The sequence below is a fragment of the Salmo trutta genome, chromosome 1, assembly GCF_901001165.1.
Source record: "Salmo trutta chromosome 1, fSalTru1.1, whole genome shotgun sequence".
Taxonomy (NCBI): Eukaryota; Metazoa; Chordata; class Actinopteri; order Salmoniformes; family Salmonidae; genus Salmo; species Salmo trutta.
Genome location: NC_042957.1, coordinates 56557576 through 56570563, shown reverse-complemented (window position 1 = coordinate 56570563; position 12988 = coordinate 56557576). Strand labels below are relative to the sequence as shown.

The following is a 12988-nucleotide window of genomic DNA, read 5'->3' as shown; positions in this document are numbered from 1 at the left end:
AAAAACATATCCAACAAGAATCATCATAGTTACTACTACATACACCTTTATTGAAGGTTGGGCACACAACATTCCAACTGTGCTATCCACCCAGCATCCACCCAACAAGCAAACAGAGAAGGAGAATAATGTTTAGAGAGTATCAGACTAAGAGGGTGTGGGTAGTAAAAATATCACAGAAATATCCAGGAAACCGTAACAGCTATCTGTAGTAGTGTGATGACACCTATTTAAATGTTGTGTCAGCCTGACACACTAGCCCACTACAGAAAGGGTGCAGTGAAACTGGACAAGTTTAAACAAGTCTATCTTACAACAACCTAAGATAATAAACAAAACGTGACAACTTGACAAGCATTTGACATCACCGTTGATCCTTTATTTTAGGAAGTTAAAACTGTGCAGACCAAAGCATCAAACACTACAGTACAGTAAGCTACAGTTCCCCAGGCTTCTGAGTATCAGACACACATCCTGTTGAATTACCCCTCTTAGTATTTATATATATTATATTTACCTTTATTTAACTAGGCAAGTCAGGGGCAGAACGACAGATTTTTACCTTGTCAGCTCAGGGAATCCGATCTTGCAACCTTTCGGTTACAAGTGCAACGCTCTAACCACTAGGCTACCTGCCATGCCTAGTATAAGGAGTCAGGGTCTCAGAGAGGAATGCAGAGTACCCTTACCGCTGAGGGAAGAGCTGGGGCATCTGGTGACGGTAGAAAGATAAACATTTCTGAGTGTATGTGCAGTGTGCCCTCATAATCAAAAAATCAAATCAAATCCAATTGTATTCATCACATGCTTGTAAAGAACAGGGAAATGCTTACAGGCCCTTCCCAACAACGCAGAGAGAAAGATAATAGAGAAATAATAGAAAAATAATAACACGTAATAATACAAGTTAGAATAAATACACCATGAGTAAAGATAACTTGGCTATATCAGTACTGAGTTGATATGCAGGGGTACGAGGTAATTGAGATAGACATGTACACATAACTAGGAATAAAGTGACAAGGCAACAGAATAGATAATAAACAGTAGCAGCAGCATATGTAATGAGTAAAAAAAGGTTGGTGCAAAAAGGGTCAATGGTTAACTATTTAACTAACTATTTATCAGTCTTATGGTTTGGGGGTAGAAGCTGTTCAGGGTCCCATTGGCTCCAGACTTGGTGCATCGGTACCTCTTGCCATGCGGTAGCAGAGAGAACAGTCTATGACTTTGGTGGCTGGAGTCTTTGAGCATTTTTAGGGCCTTCCTCTGACACCGCCTGGTATATAATTACACAAGCATGTGCAATTAATAGAAACGTGGGAGGTGGGAGTTTATGTCTGAATTATATTAACGCTACTAACTCATAATGTGATGTCTACGGCTGAGTGAAAGCTGTGTGTGTGTCTCAGTCACCAGATCTCAACCCAATTTAACACCTATGGGAGATTCCTGAGCGGCGCCTGGGACAGCGTTTTCCACCACCATCAACAAAACACTAAATGAAGGAGTTTCTCATGGAAGAATGATGTCGCATTCCTCCAATAGAGTTCCAGACACTTGTAGAACTATGTCAAGATGTATTGAACCTGGCAGCTCGTGGTGACCAAACGCCCTATTTAGACACTATGCTGGTTTTCTATATTTTGGCAGTTACTTGTATGCTATACACTAAATTACCAAAAATATGCGGACACCTGTTTGTCGAACATCTCATTCCAAAATCATGGGCATTAATATGGAGTTGGTCCTTCCTTTGATGCTATAACTGCCTCCACTCTTCTGGGAAGGTTTTCCACTAGATGTTGGAACATTGCTGCAGGGATTTGCTTCCATTCAGCCACAAGAGCATTAGTGAGGTTGGACACTGATGTTGCGTGATTAGGCCTGGCTCGCAGTCAGCGTTCCAATTAATCCCAAAGGTGTTTGATGGGGTTGAGGTCAGGACTTTTGTGCAGGCCAGTCAAGTTCTTCCACACCGATCTCAACAAACAATTTCTTTAAGGACCTTGCTTTGTGCACGGGGGCATTGTCATTCTGAAACAGGAAAGGGCCTTCCCCAAACTGTTGCCACAAAGTTGGAAGCACAGAATCGACTAGAAAGTCATTGTATGCTGTAGCATTAAGATTTTCCTTCACTGGAACTAACGACCATAATTGCTCCTCCATCAAACTTCACAGTTTGCACTATGCATTGGGGTAGGTAGCGTTCTCCTGGCATCAGCCAAACCCAGATTAGTCTGTTTATCGTTCATTTAAAAAAGATGCAGGCCTATCTCACTTCATAATCCTAGCTAAAAAAATACTCACTCTGAGTAAAGCAGCAGTGCTGGTGACGACAAAAGCACATCTTTCAAAGTTCAGGTTTTCCTAATCATAAGGCGTGGGCTACCGGGGCTGCATTGTAAATGTCCAATCTCATTTACTGACTTAACACGTAACCCCACCACACCCCTCCCCTATCCCACTACACCACAGGGCAGAACACATACCTGGTTAAATTCCACATTATGCAAGCCTGGCTGACACTAATCTGGGAGAGGCTCAGCCAAGAACACACAAATCATTTACAGAGAGAACACATTTCAGTCAAGGTATGTAACACTGAAGAGCAGGGCTTGAACTACAAGGGTTATGGGAACAAAGCAAACAAGGGCATCCCCTTAATCATTGAAAACATGAAAAGGGTCCCCAAGAATAGGTGTTTAATACTTATGTTGGCCCAGGCCCATATTTTTAGGGAACTGTCTAGTGAATATCAAATCAAACGTTATTGGTCGCGTACACATATTTATCTGATATTATCGCGGGTGTAGAGAAATGCTAATGTTCCTACCTAGGCGAGGCTGCAGCAAACAAGGAAAGATAAATAAATATAACCAGCTTTCGTAGTCTACTAACAAAGGAAAAAGCAGGCAGTATTTACAGTTAACATGCTAAACATACACTATATATACAAAAGTATGTGGACACCCCTTCAAATTAGTGGATTCAGCTATTTCAGCCACACTTGTTGCAATCTCCATAGACATACATTGGCATTAGAATGGCCTTACTGAAGAGCTCAGTTACGTTCAAGGTGGCACCATCATAGGATGCCACCTTCCCAACAAGTCAGTTTGTCAAATTGCTGCCCTGCTAGAGCTGCCCAGTTCAACTGTAAGTGCTGTTATTGTGAAGTTGAAACCTCTAGGAGCAACTATGGGCGGTGGAAGGTAACACAAACTCACAGAAAGCGAGGTCCATACAGAAATGGTTTGTCGATATCGGTGTGGAATACCTTTTTTTAAACATTTAACCTTTATTTGACTAGGCAAGTCAGTTAAGAACAAATTCTTATTTACAATGATGCCAAACCCGGACAACGCTGGGCCAATTGTGCACCGCCCTATGGGACTCTCAATCACGGCTGGTTGTGATACAGCCTGGACTCGAACCAGGGTGTCTTTAGTGACACCTCTAGAACTGAGATGCAGTGCCTTAGACCTCTGCGCCACTCGGGAGCCTGACAGGCCTGCACAGAGCCCTGACCTCAACCCCATTGAACACCTTTGGGATGAATTGGAACACCGACTGCGAGCCAGGCCTAATCGCCCAAAATCACTAATACTCTTGTGGATGTATGGAAGCAAGTTCCCACAGCAATGTTCCAACATCTAGTGGAAATCCTTCCCAGAAGAGTGGAGGCTGTTATAGCAGCAAAGGGGGGACCAACTCCATACTAATGGCCATGATTTTGGAATGAGATGTTCAGCCAGCAGGTGTCTACATACTTTTGGTCATGTAATGTACTTTAGGGCAATTCAGATCACGGTTGTGAAAATATGTACCTCTCACCCTCAAGCCATCTAGAAGAAACAGATCATGAGTTCCATGCTTTTCTCCAGTAGGGTCAGACGTATAGTCACTATCTGCTCACATTGCCATCTAGAACGGATACAGTACAAGGTGTCAAAACATTGTTTCATCTGTGTTGAGCTTTAGATTTGTGTCACTTCACCCAAACAAGTCCCTGCCAACACCTCAGTGGGCAGACAGGGCCAACCAGTTACCCAACCCTCACCAGCTTGCTAGAGGGATGAGAGGATGGTTTCATGTGCTGCTCAGTGAAAGCGCAGAGAAAGATGTTTGGTAAATAGTTGAGTAAATCCAGGCCTTAATGGATGGCAGATGAAATTGACTGACAATTTCTCCCACCAAAAAATAAAAAGCAGCCAGTCCAGACACAGAAGGCTGCGTTCAAGACATGACAGCTGGTAGTGTTTCCAGTATAGCCAGGCCACTCCCTCCTTACTGCATTAGGTAAAGTATTACCTACACAGCAGCACTAACAGCAGAAGAAACCATGACTTAGAACTAAATGGTTAATGAAATCAGCCAGGTCAGCAGAGAGCCTTCCCTAGCATTGCACAGCAGACATGACACCAGCAAAACCGATAGGGGGTGACATTTTATATTTTGCAATGTGCACATTTGCCTCAGCATATAGAGAACTAGGTATATGCAGTTTTCTGGTCAATTTTAGGGAAATTCAACTTAGTGGCAGGTCAGACAGTACCCATCAACACCGACAAGGGTGGAGGTTTAGTTATCCAGTCTGTTACTCCAATCTCCTTTAATCCTCATTTAACACTTGATTTACATAAGGCACATCAGTAGGCTGACAATGTTACCATAGCACAAGCAGGAGGGAGTTATACTGAGGTACTACGTGAGATAGCTCTGAACTCCTTGAAATAGCACTTAAGGAAGTCTTTAAAGCCAACTATTACATTGATTTGGCATAACTGCAAGTCTCAACCCCAGTATTAACAAGTGCTGCGTAGTCAAGCATAAGCAGTCAGGAATTTAAGCTATTGCCTGTTCATAGATTCTGCTAGACAAAAGATTACCACTCCTGAGCGGTCAGCCATTTACACAACGTTGAAGCAAAGTTGACAGGCAAGCGTTTACTGAAATTCATGTAATGGTGTAAAAGAAGACAACACAATGTGTATTTTTGGTTTTTAATCGAAAGGCCATGCAGTGCCTCCCTGTTAAGATCTTAACATATCACTTTAAATGGTACAGGTGGGACAAAACAATACATCTGCAATAACTAGTACAAAATAACAAGACTAAATATCACTGAGGAATGTAACAAATTAAATAAGTAAAAGAAAGCAAAACTGTGCGCCATCACTATTGCTGCGCTGCAGGACCCCCCCCCCCACAAGGACTTGATAGAGGTTCAAAAAAAATCCATTGAACCCTGTGTAAAAAAATTAAACAGTACAATTTTGGATAGAGTATAGGACTAAACAAGACAAAAAAGCAATAAGTTACCATCTTTACTTTCATGAGCATGTTTACTGTGGGAATTGAGGGGGCATTGGGTAAGGCACCATGGGCTGTGGTGCTTGTTGCTGTGTGAAGGGGAACTGTTGATGGCTCATGCCATTCTGTGCCCCTCCCTGGTTGGCACTAAACTGTGGGGCCTGGAAGTTCTGCGTTGGGAATGCCCCGGCCTGGCTGGTACCATAGTTTGACTGGCCGTTGCTGCCATAGCCGCCAAAACCATTGCCGCTTTTGTCAAAGCCACTTGCCCCATAGCCTCCACTCTGTGAATTTGTGCCAAAGACCTTCTTTGGTCCACTGTCAAAACCTCTATCGTTTTCCCTGTCCCTAAAGCTAGTGAAGTCACGCCTGCCCCCGGAGGAGTACCTGTCCCGGCGGTCATCCCTAAATCCACTACCACCTCTGCCTCCCCTTGAATGACCTGAAAGGAAAAATGACAACAACTTAGAATGGGCTTTCATGATAGTTTGAGTGATATGAAATGTGTACATGGGAAAACACTGTAGGGGCAAATGGCTAACAAAAATAAATCAAGATCCCATAGCTTTGACTCTGCCAAACCCATCCACGTCAACAAAAAGGGAGAAAAAAAATGGCTGCAGCTGAACCACAGTTCCTGTATCTCACCAATTAGATTTACCTCCTCTGTCCGCCATCTGGAGGAGTTTAGGGTTGATGGCCTGGTTGGCCTCACGGAGCACAGCAACGAGGTCGCTGGCCTGCCTCATGTTGTTGGGGGTGAAGAAGGTGTAGGCTGTGCCAGTCTTTTGGCTCCGGGCAGTTCTGCCGATGCGGTGAATATAGTCCTCAGAGTTGTTGGGGTAGTCAAAGTTGATGACAAATTTCACATCTTCAACATCTGTAGGATGTGTTGCAAAAAAAGGAGTGCACAAAGATGCACACCACAACAGCCAGACCAAAAGAGCAAAGTTAGTACAACCATTCACTGGATGCAGCTGGTTTTTCCACTAGGCTGTAAAGAATAGCATTAGACAACAGAAAGACTAAATCCGTGGGGATACTACAGTGGGAAGAGAGAAACAATGCACTCCAAATGCTTCCAATCCTGCTAACCCTCAATTCATTCATCAGCCCCCACCCCTAAAAAAAGGATCAGAAGTCTTACCATAAAGGAGTATGCATTCACTAGTCCATTCCCATTGCAGAAAACTCCCCACACAATGCCAAGTGACTGCAGGGTGCTTCTACACAGTAAAGCCACTATGTGCACTGTTGCCTCCTAAAGTGCCAAAACAAGGACCTTATGGTGATAACGAAGGCCCTTTCTTCCCACACTCATAAGTTCACTGCAACGTCTTACCAAGACTAAACAATTGGGAAAAGCTAAAAGATGGAGCCACTTACTCCTGTGACCCATAACAAAAGTACCCCCCAGTCTCATCAAGGCAAGATATTCCCAGAACCAGTGTTCACGTGATCAAATGTCTCGTTGGCAGGTCTCGACATGACTTGAAACACAGGTGAGGGAGGAGTGCGAGCTTGGATTTTGTCCCCAGCCAACTGACATGACCCACTGACACTATGTGCCAGTAGCCATATCATTACAGAGGTGAACGTGTAATTGGACTTACAACTGCTCTCAAAACAGAAGTTTAGGAAACTGCCACATTTGTCACACATGCTTTGAGAAAAGCTACACCTTCCAGAACTCGATGACTTGCAATACAATGCCCAAACCGACATGCAAGACATGGAAACAGTAGAGCCTGGTGGAGCCATGAGCTTGGGTGTGAAGCAGTCCAAACCGATGCCAGAGAACAGCTGCATTTACAGGGGTGCAGCGGCTAACCCTCATTTAGGCCCCCCTTTGGGTAGCCCAGCATGATAGTCAGCACTCAGGCCCCGCCACCTCTGTATGTGACTGGGTGATGTCCCAGTCAGGACACCTCCAAGAGTCCTCCTTCCCCCTCTGGAGACCTGGGCGTGTCATGCCAAGGCCCTGCCTCAAAAGACCGCTCCTTCAGATAGGGGAAAAACTCAGAAGGCAAAAGAGTTATAGAAAGAACCACTTTCTTTCAGAAAAAAGTTGGTACAAGGGACCAAGGACAGAATGAAACTAACCTAGACCCCTGGAAGCGACGTCTGTGGCAATGAGAATTGGAGCCTTTCCGAACTTGAACTCTGAAAAAAGGAAAGGAAATTGATAGCTGGCCATAAGAGGTTGTTTCATACTAAATTGTTCTTGTGATAAACTCACCATTGAGCACCCAGTCCCTCTCCTGCTGGCTCTTGTCTCCATGGATGCCCATTGCTGGCCAACTAAAAGGAGCAAGTGTCAATTCAGTCCAGTAAAACACACGAGTACCCTGAGTTTAAAGAACAAAGTATTGATGCCACTTACCCATCCCGCCTCATCCTCCTAGTGATCTCGTCACATCTCCTCTTGGTCTCTGTAAAGATAATGGTCTTGTTCTCCTTCTCACTCATGATCTCCTCAAGTAGGCGGAGGAGTCTGGAAGGGGGAAGCATTCAATTAGTGCCTAAAGAAACTAGCGTCTAAGTAGAATTTCCCACCCATTACATATACAGTACAGAAATGCCACAGGTCAGACAGGACTCACTTGTCTTCCTTCTCGCCATCATTGCAAACATCCACGATCTGCAAGATGTTGTGGTTGGCACTCAGCTGCAGAGCTCCCACATTAATCTGGACATAGTCCTTTAGGAAGTCCTCTGCCAGCTGGCGTACCTCTTTGGGCCAGGTGGCACTCCACATCAGCGTCTGTCGGTCAGGCTGGAGAGAACAAGGAACGCGTCAGAATTCTCCCCTGACGACTGTACCAAGTGAGATCAGTAGACTATTAGCACATTAATGCATCACAACAGAACTCACTCTGATTTGGTCCACAATTTTTCGGATTTGTGGTTCGAAACCCATGTCGAGCATTCGGTCAGCCTCATCCAGGACCAGGTAAGTGCATCTGCGCATGTTGGTCTTTCCCGCCTCCAGGAAGTCAATAAGCCTGCCAGGTGTGGCTATGCAAATCTCCACACCTATAATAAACAATCTTGAGCACCAAATACCATAGATTCAAATCAGCCAAATACATAGAGCGGTTGTGGAACTTACCTCTATCCAGGTCACGGAGCTGTGGCCCTTTGGGCGCGCCCCCATAAACGCAGACAGACTTCAGGCGAGAAGCTCTGCCATACTCTGCCGCCACCTGCTGGACCTGCTGAGCCAGCTCACGGGTTGGGGCAAGCACCAAGCACTGAAAGAAAGATCGAATGCCATAAATCCAAGTTGGGTGGGTGCGAGAATAGAAACAAGTCTTTGAATATCCATGGGTACTTACAATAGGGCCATCTCCACGTTCCAGGAAAGGCTGGTGGTTAATGTGCACGATTGCAGGCAACAAGTACTGCAGAAAAGTTTTTGGACATTGCATTACAGTAAAGAAAAACACCATCAGTCCTCTTATTTTTAAGACCAATTCTAAGCTGCTGGAATAGTCATCAAGGATAAGTTTCTCACAACACTTACTGAGAGAGTTTTCCCAGAGCCTGTCTGTGCAATGCCAACCATGTCCTTGCCACTCAATGCCAGTGGCCAACCCTGTGCTTGGATTGGTGTTGGTTCTGACCAGCCTGCTTTGTTAATGACATCCATCACATAGGCTGTGGAAAGAGGGGGGTACATGAAAACTAACCCAGATTGAAGACAAGTCTGGATCAGAAATAAATATTTCAACTGAATGTGTCAGATATTAGTGGATGTGCCTACTTGGAAAACTGGCTTCATGGAACTTCATAATTGGATTAGGGCAGTCCCTTCCCTTCACAGTAACAGCTTTAGTACTTCTGTACTGTGCAACCTCTTGCTGCAAAGACAAAAACATAGAGATACAGGTCAATTGGCACGGCAATGCAAAAGACACCGTCAAGTGGCCATTGGGCAAAAAAGGAACCTATGCAAGAACACATGCCAATGGCCATTGTAACATTTACAGTAATTCAGCTGCATCTGGATTTTGACTACTAGAATACATACCGGAGATCTCCGAGTGACATCGGGGTGCTCTTGGTAAAAGTTCTTTTCAAATTTGGAGAGTTCGTCAAGGTTCCAGTGCTTCTTGCGCAGTCTATCACCGGGATTACCAAACTTCCCCCCACCACCACCTCTTCCACCGCCTCCAAAACGAGGTGGTCCGCTGCCATAACTGGGGAAATGGATGGTCTAATGTTAGTCACGCCAACCAATGTAAAAGAGATGTAGGTTACCTGTGGATAAACTCGCTTGAGTATACGCTAATCAAAGAAACTTACATTTTAGATTTAGCATAAAACTAGCAGTCAGCGTGTAACTAATTAAACATTACATTATCCCAACTTCAATACGATGCAGAAGCTATCGCCAGCGTTTCAACAAACTAGAAGAAATGCTTGGCTTATAGGACTGAGGCACATTAAAAACACAGCAATCTTCAATATATATCCGGCAGAGGAACAATGAAGGAAAAAAAAAACCGGCCGGCATTTTGTATCCGCATTCAATAATGCCACATGGCGTACAAATACATTTAGTCGGCTAGCTTACCGGTTATCTGACACTTGCTGTACGATGAGACACAATGTAAATGCTCAGATTAACGTTATGAAAATGTGATAACGTAAATTAAAAGATTACAACCGCTGACTAGCTGGTTGGTATTTTAAATAAGCAGGCCTCCAGCTAAGGGATTCAGATCAGGCCTCTTGCTAGTTTCATGACGAAACGAGGCCTTTAAAAAAAAGCGCTGGAACTTTCTGATTCTGAATACATTTCGATAGTTTTAATTTAAAAAAAGTTAAATGGCAGTCTAAGTAAAAAAAAAACGAAATACACCTAGCTAAACGAGTACATTAACTACCGTTACCCCGTGCGTCATGTCAGCCATTTCTGGCGAGACAACACGAGGTGTTAAATTCGCCTAAAATTAATTCAAACACTTACCCTCTATCTCTACCACGATCTCTGTCGGAAAATCCAGGCATATTGTAAACAAAGTGTACAAATAAAAACGATAAATAAACTACGCCTGAAAATCCGATATCAAACCCGAACTGCGGTGATGCTGCTGAAATGCCGGTGAACTAAAAAAAGAGATTCGGCTTTTATTGCTTGAGGAAGTGTCACGCTCGGTCTGAGTGAAGTATTAATCCGCCGTGAACTGACTACACCGCAGCACATTGCACAACGTCACATTCAAAGCTGTTTGGAAGGAACACGTGCATATTTTGCGTCTATGTTCCGAAAATTGTGTGAAATGGAGGAGGTAATTTTGTCGCAGTGTTTATAATGTTAAAGGCGCCTTATAGATAAAGTATCTGTATCCCATATGAAAATCCATTATATAAAAAAAGGTTTTGAAACAAAAGCTATTCCAAATTAAATCTCAAATACGACAGAATGCTATTGTGCACAATTTGTGGCATTTAGCTAGGTATTAGTATTATTGTCAATGTATCACATTTTATGTTGTATCACAATAACCACGTTTCCAACTAGTTTTATACGAGTAAATTCATACCGTATTAACAGCTGTGATATAAATGCGGACGGTGTGTCCGTAAAATTATTTATGTGAGAAATTCACGCGACGATATGGTATGACTCGGGAAACCATTCAGTTTCTTGGGCTACATATGAAGCCAATTATTATGAACTTCACAGGTTGGTAAAAGTTCACGGTGATCTTGATGCTCATTTCCAATAAATATTGAGGGTCTAATTCTGGTGACATGATGATTGATGCTTGACTGCCGTTTGACAAATAAACAAATTCTTGCTCTTAGGTGTATCAAAGCGATATATTTAGGCATAGCTCTCTGGGTGTATCACTTGGGATTATTTAATGAAACCTGTTGGCGAAAGCATATGTACAAAAAAAACCCAGTTGTGATCCGGTTGCTTTTCTTTTACCATAAGTGACGTCAGTACTCAAAGAAAGCACATCCAATAAAAAAAATATGGCTAGATGGCAGTCTCAAACTAGCGTAGTTGATATGCAGGAAACTCTCCCTAAAATTAGAATTATGCTGATTACTTTAGCGTAAAAGATGGTAGACCTAAAGCCACTTAATCAGGTTATGTTTTTAATGAATAAAAGCTACTCTGTAATGTCACAATTTTGATTTACAGTAAAAGGTCCCTAACCTCTGAACTTAATAGTGTAGTTCTGGGTCAGGTGTCTATATTTTTTTTCACTAAAATGCCTTTAATAGGCTACTGCCGTTAATTACAGTGCCTTCGGAAAGTATTCACCAATGGTGACTTTAAAACAGTTACTGAGTTTAATGTCTGTGATAGAAAACTGAGGATGGACCAACTATATTGTAGTTACTCCACAATACTAACCTAATTGACAGAGTGAAAAGAAGAAATCCTGTACAGAATACAAATATTCGGAAACCTGCATCCTGTTTGCAATAAGGCACTAAAGTAAAACTGCAAAAAAAGTGGCAAAGAAATGAACTTTTTGTCCTGAATACAAGCATCATGTTTGTGGCAAATCAAACAAATCCCATTTCTATCACAGCCAGTAAACTCTGTAACTGTTTTAAAATAAGCATTGGCCTCATGGTGAAATCTCTGAGTGGTTTCCTTCCTCTCCGGCAACTGAGGGTGCATTGATACTGCATCCAAAGGAATATTCAGTGTCTGCTTTTTTTATTTTCACCCATCTACCAATAGGTGTTTTTATTTTAATTTTTTTATTTATTTCACCTTTATTTAACCAGGTAGGCTAGTTGAAAACAAGTTCTCATTTACAACTGCGACCTGGCCAAGATAAAGCAAAGCAGTTCGACACATACAACAACACAGAGTTACACATGGAGTAAAACAAACATACAGTCAATAATACAGTAGAAAAATAGGTCTATAAACAATGTGAGCAAATGAGGTGAGATAAGGGAGGTAAAGGCAAAAAAGACCATGGTGGCAAAGTAAATACAATATAGCAAGTAAAACACTGGAATGGTAGATTTGTAGTGGAAGAGAGTGCAAAGTAGAAAAAAAAATAATGGGGTGCAAAGGAGAAAAATAAATAAATACAGTAGGGGAAGAGTAGGAAGAGGTAGTTGTTTGGGCTAAATTATAGATGGGCTATGTACAGGTGCAGTGAATCTGTGAGCTGCTCTGACAGCTGGTGCTTAAAGCTAGTGAGGGAGATAAGTGTTTCCAGTTTCAGAAATGTTTGCAGTTCGTTCCAGTCATTGGCAGCAGAGAACTGGAAGGAGAGACGGCCAAAGGAGGAATTGGCTTTGGGGGTGACCAGAGAGATATACCTGCTGGAGCGCGTGCTACAGGTGGGTGCTGCTATGGTGACCAGTGAGGCATTGGAAAATCTCCCTGGTCTTTGTGGTTTTATCTGTGCTGAAATGCACTTATCACCACCATCATCACTGATGAAAGCACTTCAGTTCACGCCTCTGCTGCTCAGGACATGCCAGACTCATTCTAATTCAAATAAATGCTCAAATTAAAATGGAAAACTTTACAGCTCCCACTTTGTCAAGATTTAAAAGCTGGTTAAAGGATCACATAAAACATACTAGTGTGCTATAATACTTCATCTTCTATGAAACACGACCCTAAACTGACCTGTTTATTGTATCATGGTAATCGAACTAGTGTAGTATTGTAATA

At 42.8% G+C, this 12988-nt stretch overlaps 1 protein-coding gene across 2 annotated transcripts; it reads right to left on the bottom strand.

The window, feature by feature from the left end:
- Positions 1-4992: 4992 nt before the first annotated feature.
- LOC115201875 (probable ATP-dependent RNA helicase DDX5) lies at positions 4993-10449 on the bottom strand. Of its 2 annotated transcripts, none has more exons than XM_029765759.1 (13): positions 10292-10449; positions 9350-9518; positions 9083-9179; positions 8843-8976; positions 8655-8720; positions 8429-8570; positions 8192-8352; positions 7920-8092; positions 7700-7810; positions 7556-7617; positions 7420-7479; positions 5978-6196; positions 4993-5758 (listed from the first exon to the last, which is right to left on the bottom strand). In XM_029765759.1, exons 1-13 carry the CDS (start codon positions 10330-10332, stop codon positions 5349-5351), a joined length of 1845 nt encoding a protein of 614 aa, XP_029621619.1. In that variant the 5' UTR covers positions 10333-10449; the 3' UTR covers positions 4993-5348. The 2 variants fall into 2 exon arrangements, with proteins under 2 accessions (XP_029621619.1, XP_029621626.1); XM_029765766.1 differs by having other exon boundaries at positions 5335-5758; positions 5965-6196.
- Between the last annotated feature and the right edge of the window lie 2539 nt (positions 10450-12988).